The sequence below is a fragment of the Apis mellifera genome, linkage group LG12 (genome assembly GCF_003254395.2).
Source record: "Apis mellifera strain DH4 linkage group LG12, Amel_HAv3.1, whole genome shotgun sequence".
NCBI classification, from domain to species: Eukaryota; Metazoa; Arthropoda; class Insecta; order Hymenoptera; family Apidae; genus Apis; species Apis mellifera.
Genome location: NC_037649.1, coordinates 963,024 through 983,756, shown reverse-complemented (window position 1 = coordinate 983,756; position 20,733 = coordinate 963,024). Strand labels below are relative to the sequence as shown.

General features: G+C 33.4%; 3 protein-coding genes across 6 annotated transcripts; 1 reads left to right on the top strand and 2 right to left on the bottom strand.

The window, feature by feature from the left end:
- Nucleotides 1-786: 786 nt before the first annotated feature.
- Nucleotides 787-19,485, top strand: LOC725246. Of its 4 annotated transcripts, XM_016915470.2 has the most exons (13): nt 787-2,020; nt 2,208-2,625; nt 2,716-3,730; nt 4,013-4,164; nt 4,526-4,795; nt 5,433-5,577; nt 7,896-8,598; nt 13,435-13,673; nt 13,870-14,058; nt 15,324-15,900; nt 16,100-16,167; nt 16,430-16,678; nt 17,010-19,485. In XM_016915470.2, exons 3-13 carry the CDS (start codon nt 2,722-2,724, stop codon nt 18,968-18,970), a joined length of 5,562 nt encoding a protein of 1,853 aa, XP_016770959.2. In that variant the 5' UTR covers nt 787-2,020; nt 2,208-2,625; nt 2,716-2,721; the 3' UTR covers nt 18,971-19,485. The 4 variants fall into 4 exon arrangements, with proteins under 4 accessions (XP_016770959.2, XP_026300146.1, XP_016770960.2 ...); XM_026444361.1 differs by having other exon boundaries at nt 787-2,625; XM_016915471.2 differs by lacking the exon at nt 16,430-16,678 and having other exon boundaries at nt 787-2,625.
- On the bottom strand, nt 5,584-9,725 carry LOC107965339. The gene is made up of 2 exons (XM_016915479.2): nt 9,027-9,725; nt 5,584-6,325 (listed from the first exon to the last, which is right to left on the bottom strand). Exons 1-2 carry the CDS (start codon nt 9,084-9,086, stop codon nt 5,663-5,665), a joined length of 723 nt encoding a protein of 240 aa, XP_016770968.1. The 5' UTR covers nt 9,087-9,725; the 3' UTR covers nt 5,584-5,662.
- Nucleotides 11,068-12,824, bottom strand: LOC102656061. Its single transcript, XM_006558314.3, has 5 exons — nt 12,571-12,824; nt 12,195-12,269; nt 11,806-11,942; nt 11,400-11,503; nt 11,068-11,203 (listed from the first exon to the last, which is right to left on the bottom strand). Exons 2-5 carry the CDS (start codon nt 12,212-12,214, stop codon nt 11,120-11,122), a joined length of 345 nt encoding a protein of 114 aa, XP_006558377.1. The 5' UTR covers nt 12,215-12,269; nt 12,571-12,824; the 3' UTR covers nt 11,068-11,119.
- Nucleotides 19,486-20,733: the final 1,248 nt, after the last annotated feature.

Sequence of the window (20,733 nt, the reverse complement as noted above, 5' to 3'; positions counted from 1 at the left end):
ACGATATTAGAGAGAAAGAGAGAGAGAGAGAGAGAGAGAGAGAGAGAGAGAGAGAGAGAGAGAGAGAGAGAGAGAGAAATATACATAGTTATAATATTTACTTCAAGTCTATAAAAAAGACTCGATTCTGAAAAGTTTCGAAATTTCCAAGTTTCGAGTATCTAGAATATTATCGATATTTCAATGTCAACAGTTTTATCAATCGCTATTAAAATTTTTTCCTTCGTCACGTAATGAAAATAAGTCGAATGATTTCGTGTATTATATTGTATCGCATGATACGTGAAAAGCTATGACCGTAATTGTATTGCAAATGTTCTTCGACAGCAGTGTTTCTCAATCTGATTGCAGAATAATTTTTATCTAATCATTTATTATTTTTTTACATTGAAAAAGAATTAAAAATTTTTATGATATTTTAAGAAATCATTCGTAAAAATAAATCTATAAACGTATCCTATTATTAATTTTTAACTTATCTTTATGTAATCGCAAAGAAATTTTGTTTAATGTCACGTGTCAAATATAATCAGATTGTTTATGTAACAGAATTTTACATAACTTTTCTCAACAACTATATATATATATATTTTAATTAAATATATATATATGAAAGAATTTCACGAAATACGAATTAAAAACTGTTTTACAAAGATAATAATTATCTGATAAGTTTTATATATCGATGTCTTCGATTTATATATTCAAATTAAATATCACGTAAATCGAGATAAAATATAAATATTATATTTTAAAGTTTCTTTCCTCAAGTATAAAGTTCATATTTATATTCACATTAATTGAACGAGATACAATATTCATTCAAATGAATTTTAATTTTCTTCGCGAGTTTTATCTTTAATTTCCATTAATGGCGGTCCCATTTCATTAGAAACTGCAATTTCGTTTCTCACCTCGTCAATCATTTTCGAATTAAGGATATAAACTTACGAGACGACACATTGGATGAAACATCCATCAAGGATAAAATACAACCAAGAGGCATTTGCCATCAACATTGTACAATTTAATCTAATAATACCCGACACTAACAACTACTCGAAAATGTAGTGGAAAATTGATGAAAACAAATTCAGCTCACGAACAAAGTCCCTTGAGGTCACTCGAATGTCATTCTACTTCATAATTAATTTCGTAAAAACTTGCTATAAAAACAGAAAGAAACGAAAGCCTAACGCATCCCAAACGATGTCATTGATCAATTTCGATCAATCCTTTAGAATGATGAAAAATAATATAACGATGATCAAGCACTGCTAAAAAAAGAAGAAAGAAAAAAAATATCGTTCGTACGTCAGCTGAATAATAACCTTAATAATTAAAATTTATACAAACGAAAATTTCACTGGGGGGGCGAAAAAGGGGGAGCAAGTATTCTCCTTCTATAATTTGTTTGCCTATTATAAAAAGGGGTTGCCTCGGAGAAACACACCGCACTACAGAGAGAGTATGCAGACGCGTATAAATACGAACGTGGGCGGCCATTCGAGAGGATACGCGCGCCATAGTTGTTTCCACCGTCTATTTTCGACGAGAACAGGAAGAGCCGTCTCTTTTCCACGGTTATCGTGCGCCACGCGCATGCCCCTTTCGAACGTCGGTGTTCGAAGCCTGGCCGTGTGTCGTTGTATTCGTTGTAAATACCGAATGCCGAATGCTCGCTACCGAAAATAATCACGCGAGGACGTTGCTGCGATTTCGGACCGCTTCTTCTTCCGCGGCCCTCCCGACACAGCCAAAAAATGCATTCCCAACGTGAACCTTCGAGATATTCGCGCTAGAGAGTTAATTCCATCGCCCTCCCGTTATTATATATCATTCCCCACGGGAAACAATACAAAACTGATTCCGTTCGATGTAAAATATCGATCGCGGTGCGCGCGTGTTTAGATCGACAAAAAATGAAGGATCCGTCGAGCGATCTTTCCATGCGAAAATATACGTGAAAAAGAGAGTGGAAAAATGTAGAAAAAATGATTCACTTGGATCCTTCGATTTAGTGAGTTCAAGTTCGGTTCTTAACGTGTCGTAAAGAGATGTAGATGTAATAGTATTTCGGAATTGTGTAATTTGTTGCACGAAAGTTATTATGGTGATATCTTTACGATGATGATTTAGTGATGTGTTAAATATTTAAAAATAAAATATAACGGGGAGAGAGGTGTATTTAATATCGTTCTTTTCAGATTCTATACATTTCCACGAGGATTGTGCGTTTGATTTAAAAATAAATACGAAATAGATTCGAACAAGCCTCGTTACACAGTATTACATCTCTCAGCGTTTCCTCCCAATTCTCTACGAAAATATCCCTATTTACGAACATTCTCAGCGAATAAATTCACTTTACGAAGGTAAAATCGTAAAGATATAATTCTCATCCTCGGAGAAAAGAGAAACACTGTGTGTTGGGAAACACTGAAAAATCACATGTTTACACGCGAATGTATTAAATTTTGGCGCGGAGGGTGGCTAAACCGGTATCTAAATCCGCGAAAGGGAAAGAAGAATGTACTCTAAAATTAAACTCCCCCCGATATATTTAGAGCATCGATAACACAATCGAGTGAGAAAAAAAAGAAAATCACTTCGAGAGAAAAATAAGTAAATATAAATCACCCATACATATATATATATATATATATATATACATATACATATACATACACATATACATATACATATTGTGCACAGAACCAGATGGCTGAGAATGAGAAATTCGGCGATCAAGCGTTTGGGCATGAGAGGAACGGGACTCGTGGATCGTGCCGCAGCAACAGCGAACAAAGATCGCAACCGAGGCCCAGCGCTAGGCCACGCAAAGTGGACGAGGGCGAGTTGCCCGCGCCACCGCCGGATCCGTGGTCCAATCTGTGGCCCAGCCTGCACAATTCTCGCGACCAGCAGGTGGATGCGGGGAGGAACAGTCGGAGCCTGGACGAGGACGAGGACATGATCGCCTACCTGACCGACGATCTCGGCTCCCTGCCGCCGTTCGAGGGGCGGAGGACCCCGTCCGGTTGCCCGTCGAGAAATTCTGCCGCGTCCGCGATGGCTATTTCAAGCGTTTACGCGGAAGACGCTTTCGAGCATTTGGACCGGCTGTACGCGTTCGTGGACCAGATTCTCGAGCTCAGGGATCGAAACGCCAAGTTTTTCAAACGCGTGAGGAATCTGGAACGGTTGAAGGTGTTGAGGGACGCGAACCAAAAATTGGAATACGCTTTCGCGCGCGGGAACGGGGCTGCGACGGCGGGGGGCGCGGGACAGGAGGAGGACACCGGCTTCGCCGAGTCGTTGCTCGACGCTATGCTGTCCAATTGCAGGGATTCCCCGTTCCAGAGGAGGGGGGCGAGGTCTGGGCCGAGGCAGGCGGCGAGGAACAACAAATTGGATATCGACGCGAAGCAGACGTCGGTGGACGAAATTTCTGGAACCGCGCCCAAGGTCTCCAAATGGACGAGAGTTAAGGCCGCGTTCAAGTGGGAAAGGGCTTACACGAACGACACCGAGAACACGGACTCGGCCACGGCCCCCCCCTCCTCCTCGCTGCCCCCGGCCAATAGGCAGAGCCACAGGAGTCACGATGTTGACGCTAGGGAATCGAGCAACACCGCAACTTCGTCGCCTGTTAACGAGAATTGCAACGTGGGAACGCCCGTCCCCCGAACCTCCTCGCCCTCCTCGTCCAACGATGGATTTTACGATTGTACGGAATTCGTGTATCTCCTTTCGTTTCGATCGAATATATCCGCTTTGATTGTTGGACGAACGAAAGAACGAAAGTTGCCTTTCGTATATATTTCGTTCTACTATGATGTTACGTATATGTTACGTAAAGTAGATATTAAAATAAATAAATTAGGAAGGAAAATATATGTATATATATTCTTTAGGAAAAAATTTATTCCGAGATAAACAATAAACAAAATATTCTATGTTGTAGTAACGCGTGGACAACATTGGTGATTTGAAATTGAAATTTTTCTAGGTCAGAAAGCTGGAACGAATCAAATGGATTGCCAATCTTTGAAGAGAAAATCTAATAAAAAAGCGGACTTTGGAAATTGGCATAGCGAATCCCTCGATGATAATATTCTTATGGATACTTTGCAACCCCACGAGACAGGAGTAACAAACGAGGTGACGAATAAAATTCTCCGTAATAATTTTCGAACTAATACAAAAACAAAGATTAAATTTGTTTTAATTATTTTACATCGTATTGTAATTTATTCATTTATCAATTTACACGTATATTTCCATATATACCAATTATTATTCAAAATGAATATATATATATTTTATAATATACATGCGATATAATTTATTATATCAATGGGGAAATACTTTTACAAAATTTTTACAACGATATTTAATTTTTTTCACGGGACGTTCACTCTCGTAATATTATTACGAAAACAACAATTGGTCACGAAAATACTTTTTCTTACTTACTCGTTCGAATATTACAACGTTACGATGAATGTTTTTTACGATACAGGCAAGCCAGCAAGGGAAGCCTTTAATACGAATCACATCGGACAAGGGTGACGCGGGAAAAATGGACGAGAAGGATGTGGAATCGATCTCGAAGAGATCAACCCCGACATTAACGATTGCGATACCTTCGCACGAGGAGGACATAAGATACGCGTCGTCTCCGGAATCGAGCTCGCCGCTCTTTTTCAACGCGAACGCCTCTGCCGGAAATTCTCCACAACACAGGAAGACGTATCGAGACCAATCTGCGAAGAACGATTTTAAACGACAGGTCAGTAAGATTTCTTCTTTTTCTTCTTGTTACGAGTCTCGGATTGGGCAAATCGTCGCGTATTCTTCTCTCGTTTATTATTAGAAAAAAAATCTTCATTTCGAAAAAAGAAAAGAAATTGAAAAAAAATTCGAACAATCTTCGATTCGACGAGATTAATTAATGCGATAATTTTTAATTTTCTTCTTCGACGTTTCAATTATTTTATGCACAGAGTATGACTTTTTTTTTTAATTCTGATTACATCATTTATTTTCCATTACTTTTCTATCGCGTTCTCGAGTAATAGTACATTTTACAGGACACTCTAATTTGTTGAATTCTTGTGAATACAAACTATTACAAAATTGGATCTTTCTTTCTGCACGTGGTGGATGCGTACAAACCATGGTAGAGTACAAAAGAAGCGTAACGATTGATTTTGTAAGGAAAAGTAAAATTATTAAAATATAGATGCGTATTACAATAAAACACGTAAAAGAAAAATTAATGTGTTGAAGAGAGAAATATTTTCCTAAAATTATCTCGAGTATATGTTTATAAAAAACAAGTAAAATTTGTTTAAAAAAAAAAAAAAAAGAAAAGAAAAGAGATTCAATTTTCTTCAATTAAATTTCACACAACTTTCGTTTCGTAGCAATCGTACGGTGGAGAAACATTGATGTCGAAGATGCAGAGGCAAGACTCGAAATGGAACAAGGTGAGGCGAGCATTTCTAACGAATTCAACCCCAAACGTGCCATCGAACCTCAACGTGCCCAGACAGACGCTCTTTCAAGATGGTAATTAACAAACGAAACGACAATTTACTCACGCCACTCTCTTTCTCTCTCTCTATATATATATATATTCCTGTTTTGTTAAAAATTAACGCGATCCTCCTTTCTTCCCGTTTCTAACGCTCAAAACGCAATTGTTCAAATGGGTCAAAAATTTTTCGCTGTTCTTCCGACACCTTCGCGAGATACACTGCAGAGTCGCTTTGTGATAATCCAAAGTTTCGCGTTTCAACGATTCCATTTCGTTCAAACTGTTTTGCGCGTTCTGCGACGCTTTGTCCAATATCTTGGTCGCGTATTTCGCATTCTCGTCGATGCATTTCGCCAACGACTCGGTGGTTTTGCACTTTTTACACGAGAATATCAGTGTCTTGGCTCGGTCGATACAGGCCAACACGTCGCGCTCTAGCTTATCGACGATCTCTATCATCCTATTTATTTGAGGAATCGAGTTCTGTTCCACGTCGTTGAATGCTTGATGGACGTCGTTGCTCAAATACATGGCAGATTTCCTTTTATGGGAACCGAACATTGGATCAAGGGCTAGTAATTTTTGAAGAGTTTTTTTTATATCATGCAACAGCCCTTGCAACATCACCTGCTCTTTGCTCTTTGTCGATTCCATGTCCCGCGCCAATTGATCTATCATAGTCTTCGACGTTGTCTGAATATTTTCCAAAAGGTTTTCCGCCCGTTCCGTTATATCGTCGCATATTTTCTGATACTCCTCGGAAACATTTTTTATATCGCACTGAAATTTGCAACGTTACGTAAGATGTCTCGAAATGTTCATTCCATTTCGAATCTTAATAACTTTTATATGAAAAATAATCGATTTGAAATAAAAATATTTGAAATCTTGCCCGACAGATTAATTGCTTTTAAACTAAACGTTTGATTATTTGAAAATAATAACAGATAGAAGATAAAAAAGATAAGAATACAAAAATTAATGATAACTAATGATGATAAGTAGTTCCTGATATATATATGAGAAACTCAGATTTCATCTTGTTAAAGATGGAAAAGTGGAGATAAAAATTCCATCGCAAACACATCATTATATTTTTGTAATAAAATCAAATAACAAATATCGAAATAATTTTCCTTTCAGATAAATTATTATTATTTAAATAATATTTTTCAAGACGAATCATGAATTATTATTCAGAATAAAAACTTATTTTAAAATCATCCAATATTGATTTGATCTTTGTATTGAATATTTAAATACTTTTCTCTGCTCTAAAATTTCTTATTTTTATATAAAAAAAAAAAAAAAATTCGATCAAATGTAATATTTGACATATTTGTTATCGATTCTATTTCAAATTTGGAATTTTTATTACCAAAAGAGTATTAAAAGAGATAAAAATTTTAGTACGAACGTAGCGATAAAAATACGAATGAAAAAATGAAATTTAAATTTTGGATAGCAATGACATAAAAACGATGGAAAAAAATAGTGGAACATGAATGAAAATGTTCGTTACTTTCGTTGGAGATTGTGGCGAATCTTTACATTCTTTTACTCGTTTTGGGCATTTAGCAAGTTTCTCCTCGTATTCTTTGCATTTGAACGTTACTTTTTCCTTCCTAACATTTTTCCTAAGATTTTTACACGCCTCCCTTCCGCATTGATTATCACGTAATAAAAACTTGAAAATATTAGTGTGAATTCTTCGAGTAATAGGAACGATTAATTTTGTGGCCAACATGCCAAATTCGACATGCCATGGTACGAATGAGGAATACAGCAACTAATCGATATTTCTTGCGACAAAAGAAAACGTGGTGTATTCAAGAAGATTGATATGCACAATGAAGTTTGAAATATATAAAAAAATTTTCTAGTTATTTTCAAAAGAATTATTTAGGGTTTTAGATTTAAAGAATTTGAATTCTTCCCAATGTATGTTGCAGTAAAAAATCTTATTGTATCTATATTTGAATAAAATATTACTGTAAACGAAATTTAGAATTAATTTACTTCAAGAGTTTTATTCTATAAATTTATTTTTATTGTTCAATTCTAAATAAAAATTTTAAGTATTTAAAAATTTTGAATGTGTCCTAATACATATATTAAAATAATAAATATATTTTTGGGTGATGTAGATTAATTTTTTCAACTAATTCTTGTAAATGCTATTAATTAATAAAAAAGAACATAATAAACTAACGCTTTAAACGTATATATTATGTGTATGCATATCCTCAAATTTTTAAATATATTTTAAGTGAATATTCTAGATTAAATCACTGTTTAATTATTACTACCGAAAAAAAGCAAGTCGATAACTTCGTTTCTTATTCATCAGGTTTCGAAACTTCGATAAGCAGCAATTACGACAGCGTGGAAAATATGGAGAAAACGACACCTTCCAATACACCGTCGCAGGACGCGAGACAAGATTACCGCGCCCTCAGAGAGAAACTGGGAACCGAGTTCCATCAAAAGTTGATCGAGTGGGAGCGTTTAAAAAATTTTCCACCCCGAGTTTCCATTTCCACGGGGAAAGAGACCTCCTCGAATTTACCGAGCCCTCGAGAAAGCTTGCTTTCGGAAGAAAGATTGGCACCCGAGTTCAGGAAGAAATTGCAAGACTGGAAACGCGCCAAAAAAATACGAAGAGGAAGTGCCCCGTTTGTGCTGCAACAGAGGCTGAATCGACGTCGTTTAACGGATTGGCAACTTTGGAGATCTCCTTTGAAAACCGAATTCAGGAATAAAGAAATATTTAGTTTCGCTGTTGGTGAGAGCGGAGAGATCGTGAACGATGGGAGGACGCAAGTTTGTGAGGATTACCCGAAAAAAATGGAATCTTGGAAGAGAACGAACGAGAGTAATTGCGATGCGAAAACACGAGCCAAGTCGCATCAACTTGGGATTGCGTCTGGAATCGACGAAAGCGAGTTTCTCGCTTTGGAAAGATTATTGTCGCTTTTTAACAATAATACGAGTAAAGAACGACGAGACAGTGATGTTCAACAATTGGACGAGTGCTTCGATGGAGATTCAAGGTAAGATGCATGCATTCTTATTGTGTGATTGTGAAAGATAAAAATTAAATGAAACTAGCGAGACATCTATTCAAAGCAAGATAAGGTAGAGTAAAAATTGAGGATCAGCGTCATCTCTGGAGTATCTTTAAAACTTACTTGGTATTTAAAGAAATGTTTTTAGTACTCAAGAAATGGCGCTGATGGTTTATTCTTATCTTCTATATCTGTGTTTACTTTGTGAGAATAAGTAATGAATTTTACACTAATGAATTTCCTATCTACAAAAAATATAATTGGCCAATTATATTTCAAGTTCATATTATTTTTTATAAAATATATAATAATTTCCAAAACCACTTTATCTTTCCTTTAACAAAATAATCAAAGGTTTATTTTATTGCAAACATGCACTAAAAAGGGAATCATAAACCATTATAAATACTTACCTTTTTCGTTATGAAAATGAAAAATAATTTATAATTTCTCCATGATGATTGGGCCAGCATGCATTGGCCAGACAACACAACAACAAATTACTACTTATTATTGAAACGAGCACAGTGACAAAGTAGCAACAATGACATCCCATTCTTTGCATCTATAAAAGATCCAAAAGATGAGAAGCCATTCGTTGCAGCCCTCTTCGCGACAGTTTGTCGGGCCTCTTCGGTCTTCTTTCTTCGAGCGCAATGCCCGCTGAAACTTAAAACTAAGCTCGAGATTCCCTAATTGCGAAAACGCGCCTACCTCAGATCAGAGACTGTGACAATCTATCCGGTCCTACCTGCTTATAGCTAACAGGCATACCAGAAGTATACTACCTATCCTACCTGACCCTATATTTAAAAACATGGCAAAGCAGGCGTACCAACACACTCATTCCACGATTCTCACGCATAACGCTCGGGCGCAAATGCCTACACTAGGGAAAGCGTCCCGGGACGCCTCCGTCACCCGAGCTTGGCACACTCACTCACACACTCTAACTTTACGTACCTTTTTTTCCTGAAATCGACTGACGATGGCTAGTGACCATTGCGTGAGGTAAACAAAGATAATAAAGTTTTGTGTATATATTGATTTTAATTGTAAAGTATTAATGTTCATTGAAAAAAATATACATGTTCAACAAATAAATGTTATTTAAATATTATTTTGTATCATTTATATTAAGTATCATTTTCAAATGTTATTAAGTATCATTATAATTTAATAATAATAGGATTAATAATTAATCTTATTCTTGATGAAACGACGCAATTCCACAGCCTAACCAAACACACACAATGTGGAAAGTACATCGTGCACGATACACTAACGCATCGTCAATCGCTGAGAAATTGTTATGAACTGAAGGGTCATCATGCCTATCGCCTTTCTCTCGCTCAAGTAGCACCTGGGCACGTGAGCGAGATCCTGGCAATTGGCATGGAAAGGGTTAAATCTGAAAATCCTGAGCTGAGAAGATATATTAGATAAATAAATTCTGTATCTAATCGAGCTAATGAATTTGCTTTGATTTTGTATCATTTGATCAATATCTCAAATTTTATATTTTAGTTTTTATCAATGTAATGTATTGTTGGAATTTTATAAATAAGAATTATTAATTAAAAAAGAATATATATATATATTAAAAAATAAAGTTGATTTTAAAAAAGTTAAATATTAATGAAAATAGCCTCAGGCGACTTTTCTATCAAAGCACATTTTTGAAAATATGAAAGAGTTATTCATAATTTGTAACTTTGATTTCAAAATCTGCCTGTCGCGAAGTGTCTTCTTGCATATAACATTTCATATTTTTATTAAAACGAGAGGAGAACAAACAATTATTATCTTTACTATCTTGAAAATCAAACAACATATTTAGAATATTACTATAAAGAATAATGATATCACAAATTTATTATCTCTAATGAATACACTCTAATAGGTTTTAATAAATTGAAACTAATATTTAAAAACGCGGTGTACAAGAAGACCTAGCCTAAGCTAATAAATAAAACACAGAAAGAGGAAATGTTGCTACTCACGGGTATAATAAATACCCGCGGTCACCGTGCTCGTGCAAAATTCTACGTATATACAACCAGTCACCCGTGTCGATTCGGACCTTTCATCCTACGACATGATTGAATGACCGGAGGAATCAAAATGCATGCGACTCACCATTAGACGCAAAGAATAGCCATAAATGTCGTAATCCATGCAAGCATGTAACCAATAATCATGAAGTCAAGTAGAGGAAAGTGAAAACTGTAAAATAAAAAATGAAATATCATAGTGTAAAATGATATGATTGTTTAAAAAGATTAAAGTGAGGAAAAATGAAACTTTAAATTGATATATAAATATATATAAAAATAGTCACCTTTTCTAATGATGGATAATCGCCTTATGCTTTAGAAGCACTGAATATTTAAAAAAAAATAAAAAAAATAAAAATAAAAGACTATTATTTGAATTATAATCGATGAACAAACACTGATTCTAATTTCGCGAGTTACTATTATTTAATTAAATTGAATTAGAATAGCTATATTCTAAAAAGTATTGAAAATACTATTACGAAGTAAACACTGACTCTATTGACCGCATTGCACGCGGTTACAAGATTTCTCTGAAAATAAAATTATATAAGAGGATGAAATAAAAAAAGAAAAAAAATAATAATTTAATATTTTTGAAATAATAAGTGTAATTTGTTTAATTTTACTTTTATTTTTATGCTAGTAACGTAATTAATATATTATTTAATAAGGATAAATAATAAAATATCTTTTTATTTGTAATTAAATGTTACCATAATAAGTTACCATTCGATTGTGTCTATTGAAGAATGAACATGTAAAAATGTTCATTATGGCATCCATATTGAAATTTTTATCTTGATAGTTCTTAATCAACTGCCACTCAACTTCTAAAATTTGTAAAATAAATATTTATCTTTAAAATATATTAAATTAGAATTAGTTGTATTAAAACAAGGTAACAATTAAACTGGAATCCTATTTTTGAAGGTAACTCATAACACAAAGTACAGATAACTTTAACGATAAATAAGTTAATCAAGAAAAAAAAGTAAATTATTTCTTAAAAAATTACAAATTATAATAATATTTAATAAATTATTGAATAACGTGTATTAATTAAATAATATTATACGAGAAAGTAAAATAATAATTATGGAAATAAGTATTATGCTATAAATTAATTACGCACCTGAAAAGCAGCCAAACGCCATGATTTTTAATAAAACGATATTCTGCGCCGCGATTTCATCAACGATTTGTTCGATATATCGATAAAAAATCGAATATCGAGAGTGATATGACGTCACGATCATTTTTTCAAAAAAGCTATATTGGAAAAAATATTTTCTATTTTAAACATAATATCAAAATAAATACAAAAATATATTATCAATTTCCAAAATTAAATTATAAAAAAATCAATCTTGAGCGTAAAATCAGAATAAATACTTCGAGCTCAACGTAACATTTAAGAAAAAAATATCGAACTTTTACTTCCATACAAATGAAAACAAATGAAGACAAAAGAAACTTATAGTAATTATTGTATATTTTTTGTTGAAATAAGTGAAATCTTACCATATTTGGATAAAAGTCATCACATGTGCATAACCTATTGCACTTTTGAAGCCATTCCAATAATTAAATGATAATCTATACACATAAAAGTCATAATAATAAAAACAAATGTATAAAATTAAAATAATATTAAAATAAAGTAATAATAATTAAATTCAAATCCGATTTCAAATGTTCACAATACGAACTACCGGCAACTGTAACTATTAATTAATGCACGAACAACGAAGGACGACAAAAAAGTTCAAAAATTAATTCAATATTGATACAACAATACTTGATGAGTGATTAAACACATATATTTCAATTAAACAATAACACTATACACAGAATAATCTAAAAATTATACAATAATATCAAATTTCACATAGAACACCTGTATATGCCGGTTTAACGTGCACTCTTCCCACGATTCTTGACAGCGAACTGACGCCATACATATGATTTGTCTAACCGTTGGACCTTAGAAGCTTTCTGATTGGCTGAAGCAATAGAGAATTTATTCGCATTAATCGCGCGAAAATTAAAGTTATAACATAGTGTATTTTAATTGTTAATTTCTATACAAAAACATGCTAATTAAAAATATAATAGGAATAGATTATTACAATTAACTTAATATTAAAATTATTCAAATTAGAAAGACCGAAACATAATAAATATTTAAAATAAAAATTAATCAAATTTAAAAAAAATATAATATAAAAAGAAAATCAATATAAAATATACTTAAATTAAAGAATACTGAAATATGATAAAAAACAACTAAATTAAAAAAGAAATTGAAAGATAAATAAAGAATCTATATGAAAATTATATTAAATGAAATATAACAGATCTTTATAAATGAATCTTTTATATTAATTTTATATTACTAATTTATAAGATTAAAATAAGAAATTTAACAAGATATATGTTCTAGTATAAAACTATAAATCAATATATATATATTATATTTATTAAATTTCATAGATAAAAGTATTAGAAAACCTAGGAATAAACTAAAATTTAAAACTAACTAAAATAAAACTAAAAAATTTCTTGGAAAAAAAAGAAAAATTAATAAATTCATGAAATTCGAATAAATAAAAAAAATTTAAGTAAGAAATATTGATCTTTAACAGAATAAATCAATATTAAAATGTACAAATGAAAGTTAAATGAAAAGTTATTTATAAATTACCAACAGTTCCAAATATTAAGAAAAAAAATCTAATATGTCATCACAATTTTATTTAAGATCGTATGCCGATGGGACACAAAATTTAAATGACACGAACGAAGTTTTCGTTCGGACATCTGTCGGATCTTACCGGTTCGAAGGTATTTCGCGAGAATTCACGAGAAAACTGTACGACTGGGAACAATATCGTGGAATATCACCGACATCTTCGACTTTCCGCCTTTTAGGACCTTCTTACGTGCCATTCTTAAGGCAGACAACTATGGAAACATCGACGGATAATTCACCGATAACAAGTAAGATTCCAAATTTATTTAATCATATCGAATAAATATAATTATATATATATAATATAATTTATATATATATGATTATTATATATATTATTATATATATATTATTATATATTATTATATATATATATAATATAATTTATTTGATCATATCGAAAAAATATCCCACGTAATTTAAATTAAATGGTAAATTAATTAGAAGTTGGAAGCGACGAACCGATATCGTTCAAAGTCTGCTCTCTGAAGAGGTCGAAATCTGTTGGCAATGTGATCGAGCAAAACGATCGAAATGAACTTTTCATGCGTCGTTCGAACAGTCTGCAATCATTGGATCATCTCACGAACAGGTTAAAAAGCGCTGATCGCATAGATGCTTTACAAGAATCAAGTAAGTTTTATTATTTGTTCCAATTCTAGTAATATTAATAATATAGTAATATAATATAGTAATATTAGTAATATATTTCTAGTAATATAGTATAGTAATATTAGTAATATATTTCTAGTAATATAGTATACGGATTATCACGATTGTTATAAATATATTTAAAAAACTATTTAAAAAAAAATATATTGTTATATATAAAATTAAAAAAGTCATCATTTAATGTTTTTATAATTATTAATTCAATTTAATTATATTTTTTTTTAATTTATCAAGTAGTTTCATAATAGCCACTTTTATTTCAGAGAAACATTCCAAAGAAAATTTTCTACAATATTTAACATTAATATTATTTATTTTCACATTCTATGCAAATTCGCATGGAAAATATTTAAATATGTATCTGATATCGAAAATCCTATTTTTCATTTCAAATATAATTTCTAATCGATCCTCAGAGATCGGAAGACATAGTCGAAGACATAATTTAAAAAAATAAGATGACATAATTAAAAAAATTTTCTACAATCATATTTAACATTAAAACTATTTACTTTCACATTCTATGTAAATTCAAAATATTTAAATATGTATCTGATGTCGAAAATCTTATTTTTCATTTCAAATATAATTTCTTTCTAATTTCTAATTTCATTCCAAAAAAAATTTTCTACACTTAATATTAATATTATTTATTTTCATTCTATGCAAATTCGCATGCAAAATATTTAAATATGTATCTGATATCGAAAATTCTATTTTTCATTTCAAATTTAATTTCTAATCGATCCTGAGAGAGATCGGAGGACATAGTCGAAGACATAATTTAAAAAAATAAGATGACATAATTAAAAAAATTTTCTACAATCATATTTAACATTAAAACTATTTACTTTCACATTCTATGTAAATTCAAAATATTTAAATATGTATCTGATATCGAAAATCTTATCTTTCATTTCAAATATAATTTCTTTCTAATTTCTAATTTCATTCCAAAAAAAATTTTCTATTTAACATTAATATTATTTATTTTCACATTTTGTGCAAATTCGCATGCAAAATATTTATTATATGTATTATATATAATACATATATAATTATATTTTATAATATATTATAAAATATATTTATTATATGTATTATATATAATACATATATAATTATATTTTATAATATATTATAAAATATTTATTATATGTATATTTATAAATATGTATCTTATTTTTATCAAAAATCTTATTTTTCATTTCAAATATAATTTCTAGTCGATCCTCAGAGACCGGAAGAGGACATAGTCGAAGACATAATGGACGATTCGGAGCCGGAAGCGATGATCGTCGACATCGAAGACGTGATAGAAGAAACTGCGAGCCCCCTGGAAAGGGTGCAACCACACCAAACACCCGTGTACTCGGTTGCAGCGAGCGAGACGACGAGCATCGCGGTACCGTTGGGAACTGTCACATCCAGTCACGAACCATCGCCGGTATTCTTGATAGAAATAGAGGAGAATTCGGATTCGAAACGGTGGGAGTCGAAAAAGTGGAATCGAAGGAAAAGCGTCTCGAGCGAGGACAGTTTGAGCCTGGAACAATCCGAAATGGCGAAGTCTTGGGACAACGAGAGGAATTCTTCGAGTAACGTGGATTCGGAGCATTGGTCCTCTGCAAGCTCGTGGAGCAAGAGGGAAACGTTCGATGCGAAGGAGAACGTTGATAATTCGGATCGAGAGTTGGATAAGGATTCAGTGAAATCGAACAGCTCGATTTACTCGACCGATGTCGATACAGAATTTAACGTTGTAAACGAAGGGAAGGAGCAGAATCAGGTTAATTTCGAGAGGTAAAGTCATCTATTTTTGTCTTATAACATTTATGAAAATGAAACATTGTTAGTATTTCCAAGTGTAAAATTTATTAATTTATTCGTGTCACGATGTATAATTTATTTTAATAGATAATCGTGCAATATGAAATAAAAAAAAGTGTGTTTTAAAGAATTAATTATTAAACATTTTAATATAAACTTTTTCTATTTCTAGAGAAGATGTTTCTGTAACATTACCTGAAAAGAAAGATGCACTTGAAAGAAATCTGAAGGAGTCTGATGGTAAGTTGAACAATACTAAATTTTTAAGATTGGTCACGAGTAAAAAATTCCTTTTTGTAGAAACGAACAAAAACAAAGCTATATCAATAAATGAAATCTTGAAATCTCGTTTGATTGATATATTGATATATATATAATTTTAAAAAATTTTTTATTAAATTTTAAATTATCAAAAATCCAATAATTTGTCCAAAAATTATTATAACATTTAAATTTAAATTTTTCTAAAGAAAAATATCTTGAAAAATAAGTTTTATCATAGCACAATCAAAAGTAGCGACCTGTCGATACAATCAGGAGTTATCGATTGAGAAGGAACAGGAATACGATTACCAACAGATAGAAAAGGATGAGAACATCAATGATGAAAAAAATCTTGTCGAAAGTTCGAAATCCAACGAGTATGAAGAAATAATCGTGACCAGTTCTTTTACGAATTTGCAATCAATGGAAAATTATAACGATGAAACGGCTAAGAATTTATTAAAAACATCGATTAATTGTAAATTAGGTATGTTGTAAGATATTTAAATATCATAATTGATTAGGATTTATATCGAATATTTTAATTTATCATAAAGTTTCGTATTTGAAATTAAATTATTATGACATTATATTAAATTTTATTATTACAAAATATATAAAAATTAAACGATTAGAAACGTAAAAATGATAAAAAATATTCATAAAAACTTTTCTCACATTCAATATTGTTCTATAGTTTAATTATAAACTTTTAAATTTTTAAGATTTTAATATATTTATGAAAAATCATTCAGATTTTTTCATTAAAATTCAAATATTTTTACTCGAAAATTTAAAAATTTTTTTATTATTTCTAGAGCAAAGCAAATTTGCAACGCGTAACGTAGATCGTTTCTATACTGATCAAGATCAAAAAAATTCCAAGAAAGCTGAAGAAACTTATACCGTAATCAGGGATGAATTACTCGACACCGCTCATCGAGGCTTATCCAAAATAGACACGAATCGTTATGACTCAAGCAAACCGTGCACCAATTATCCAATCTACGAAAAGGAAAACGATCGTTTCAAAGAAACAACGAGAAGTTCACAATCCGTCGAGAGAAAGAAATGGCAAGAATATCGTAACAACACGGAAACTGCTTCGTCTTCCTTATTATCGAATCCCTCCTCGTTCGAACGTCATCGTGAGCCAACTATTCAAACAACCGCTTACACGGTGGCGCCATCTCGCGACCAACGCTGCTTCGAGAGAATCGTCATCAACGAAGAAACACTGAACAAAATAGTCGTACCGACGGCAACGGGCTGCGTGGAGAAAGCAAACATCTCGAGGTTGCCGATAGAGCGAGCACCAATCGAGGATTCGACGGACGAATATCGATCGAGCAACGATCGTGACGTTCCAGTCAGTCGAGAAACGAGTGCTAAAAAGCAAATCTCCAATTCACCGACTCGAAACGTTTTCATCAGGACGAAGCGTATAATATTCTCTCCGTTCCGACGTTCGGAAGAGCACTCGTCTGGTAAAAAGGAGAACAACGGTAGCGAGGATGATCGCGTGTTTCCTACGAAGAGCAAAAGCAAATCGAGGTCGGGATCGCCTAAAGTGAACCGACAAGACGCCCTCTTGAGGATGTCTCTTTCGTTACCGTGGCCCCTTCGCCCATCCTCGAAGGATCGCGAGACGAAGGAATCGAAAATCGAAGAGGAACGAGCTCCCGTCAAACAGAAACAAAACTTCAAACGGTGCAAGTCTGTGGAAAGCTCTAGGAAATCGTCCGTCGGCGAAAACACGTTCCAAACGAGGCGAGATAGAGACTCGTCGTCGATCGAATTTAAACGTTCTACGAACGAGAATAACGTCGAGAGAGGGAGTGTCTCGGTACAAACGAACGTTGCAAATGAACGAGAAAATCGAGCTTCCTTTAGAGTCAGCTTGCCCAGCTTAAAAACCGAAGAGAAAAGGAAAGAAAATTCTTCTTCCTCCCCCTCCTCCTCCTCCTCCTCCTCTTCCTCCTCCTCTTCCTCCTCGTCTTCCTCGAGATTCGACCCACAATCCTCGGATCTTATACACAAATTGACGATTCTGTCGAACGCAGTGGCCAAACGAGACGGCAGAACCAACGCAATCTCCGAACAATCGTCCGTGGTCGAATCGCACTCGTTGAGAGTGAGACGAGCGAAAGAGGATTTCTTGTCTCGTCGAGGTGGCCCGCTTTGCCATTCGGCGTTGGAGCCTCCGTCCGTGAAACGCGACGATTCTCCAAGAACGTTCGTCCATTTCTACGAGCAGATCTCGGAAAATCAAGAAAGAGTGGGGAGCGGGAAGCAGACGTCGAGTGTAAATTGTGCCTCGAATTCGTTGTTAGACGCGTCGAATGAGAAAGAAGGACAGCAACAGGAGTTGGCAGCGAAAGAGAAGAGGATGGAACATTTTCTGAACGATTACAACGAGTTGTCGAACGGGTCTCGACCCGATCGTGTTAAATCTGCCAGCGCCGGTATGATAAACGTGGATCCGGACACGTTCGTGCGTTTGACCGAAACCAGCCGTGGATGCGAGTCCCTTCCAAGATCGATCTCGAAGCAGCCTCAGCCGTTGGGATCGCTCGCGAAGATCGTCAATAAATTAAAGTTCGCGAGATTGATACGTGGCAAAGATGCTCAGGAGGAGAATATGAGCACGATCTCGAAATTGTGCAGGCAGAGTTTGTTGATCGACGTTAGAAACGACTTTGACAAGTGTTGGGAGTCGGACGATCGTGAGAAGGTTCCTAGAGCGGGTAGCGTTGAGAAAAATAAGAGAAACGAATGATTGTGATTTTTGAATTGCAGTGAGACTTCCAGTATTCGAGTTAGTAATTATATGTGTATATTTTAATCATCATATTTTTTTTTGTCGTTGTAAATCGATGTGTTGATTTTATATCGTAAATAACGATAAGACATACTTGCAATTTTTACGCCTCCATCGTTTTTCCTATCGAGAGGATTGTAAAATAATTTTTGGAGAATTGAATCGTGAAATTATTTGCGTGAGAAATTTTATAATTTTTCCGATATTGAAAAATAAAATATTTTATTATTATCTTATGTCTCGAAAAAATCGAAAATTATCCTATAGTATTCTTCGTTGTTATATATACAAAATAATTAGAAATATATAGAAAATAGGAGATAAATGTTTGAATAATGGAGGTTCTACTGTATCGAGTATAAGTAGTAATTGTTGTTAGAAAAAAAAGATTTTAATAATTTTTTTTAACAATTAATTAGACCAACGAACATGAGAAAGAAAAAATAATTCTTAAAGATATTTGTGCGTACATAATTGTATAATTAAATATATATATTTTAAAGAAGATTAATCCTAATTAATTTTATAACGATTAACAAACGAGAAATAAAATAATATTTTCCTACGTGTATGAACAAAAACTTGAATCAAAAAGATGATATAATTAAACGTATAAGAAAATCCTAATTAATCGCGATCCCAGCCTTTAATCTAATTCCCAACCAGTCGAAAACAAATAAAACCACTATTTCCCTATTACGTCCCGCATCATCTTAAAAACTTAAATGTAAACGAATCAGAGTAGTTGGAGAAGGAGAGTAAACAAAAAGCGAGGGGTCGTATTATTACCGGTGTTTGGCCAAATGAAATTAATACCCCAGGGGTGGTTTCGAGTGGTGGTGCGCGCAGAAACTAAAAAAGTAAGCTCGTGTCGTGTGCGACCAATACCCTACCCCTCCTTTCCTTTCTCTTCCTCCCCTCTCCATTTAACTTTCCCATCCCCTCTCTCTCTCTCTCTCTCTCTCTTCGTCTAAGCGTTGCACCTCTCTCTCTCTCCCTCTCTCTCTCTCTATGGAGCACGAAACACTCCACGATCGCATTAAGCGGATTTCGCTCGATCGACGAAGCGGTCGAACAAACAAATCGGTTGAGCGGCCGCGTCTCGTTTCGTTCCGTTCCGTGGACGATTGTTGAGCGGCGGCGGCCATTGTGCCATCGCGCCGGCGAAGAATAGGCCCGCCTTGGGAAGAGTTTTTGATTTATAACGAGTTTAAGCCGACCCAGATCACTCGGATATCCTCGTTTTCCGTTTTCTCGCAACCGTCTGAATGACTGCGTATACGTGAAATTTTCTTCATTGTTGTTGGACTATTATTTATTGTGAACAGTGATTCGATTTTGTTTAATTTGTATCTAGATTTTCTTTAGCACTTTTAAAAATTTAAAATGCAACGAACAAAGGAGCGAATGAAAATTATTAATGTATCTGGATTTTATTCGTTTTATCTTCATATAAATTCTTCGATAAATTTCTTAATTTCGCCACGATTGAAGAATATAATAATAAATATTGAATATATTATAATTTACAATATGAAGAAAAATTAGTTTTAAAAATTAATTTACAAATTTAATCTTCCAAAATATTTCGCTTTATCTCAGAAAAGCGGTAATTAAGAGATGAAAGCTTCGATCGAGCCGATTTCCACGATTGAATTATACTCAGCCATAGGGAAGATTCCTCGCAAAAAAGGTCCCGATTCCTGTCGCGTGGCAACGTT

Bases quoted from the DNA above. Each gene is read 5' to 3' on its own strand.
- LOC107965339 (XM_016915479.2), bottom strand. From the start codon at position 9,086: ATGCTGGCCCAATCATCATGGAGAAATTATAAATTATTTTTCATTTTC. The intron at 6,326-9,026 runs GTAAGTATTTAT...TGCAAATTTCAG, and splicing joins TCATTTTCATAACGAAAAAG to TGCGATATAAAAAATGTTTC.
- LOC102656061 (XM_006558314.3), bottom strand. From the start codon at position 12,214: ATGACTTTTATCCAAATATG. The intron at 11,504-11,805 runs GTGCGTAATTAA...TACAAATTTTAG, and splicing joins GGCGTTTGGCTGCTTTTCAG to AAGTTGAGTGGCAGTTGATT. The intron at 11,204-11,399 runs GTAACTTATTAT...TTTTATTTTCAG, and splicing joins TCAATAGACACAATCGAATG to AGAAATCTTGTAACCGCGTG.
- LOC725246 (XM_016915470.2), top strand. From the start codon at position 2,722: ATGGCTGAGAATGAGAAATTCGGCGATCAAGCGTTTGGGCATGAGAGG. The intron at 4,165-4,525 runs GTGACGAATAAA...TTTACGATACAG, and splicing joins AGACAGGAGTAACAAACGAG to GCAAGCCAGCAAGGGAAGCC. The intron at 5,578-7,895 runs GTAATTAACAAA...CTTATTCATCAG, and splicing joins ACAGACGCTCTTTCAAGATG to GTTTCGAAACTTCGATAAGC.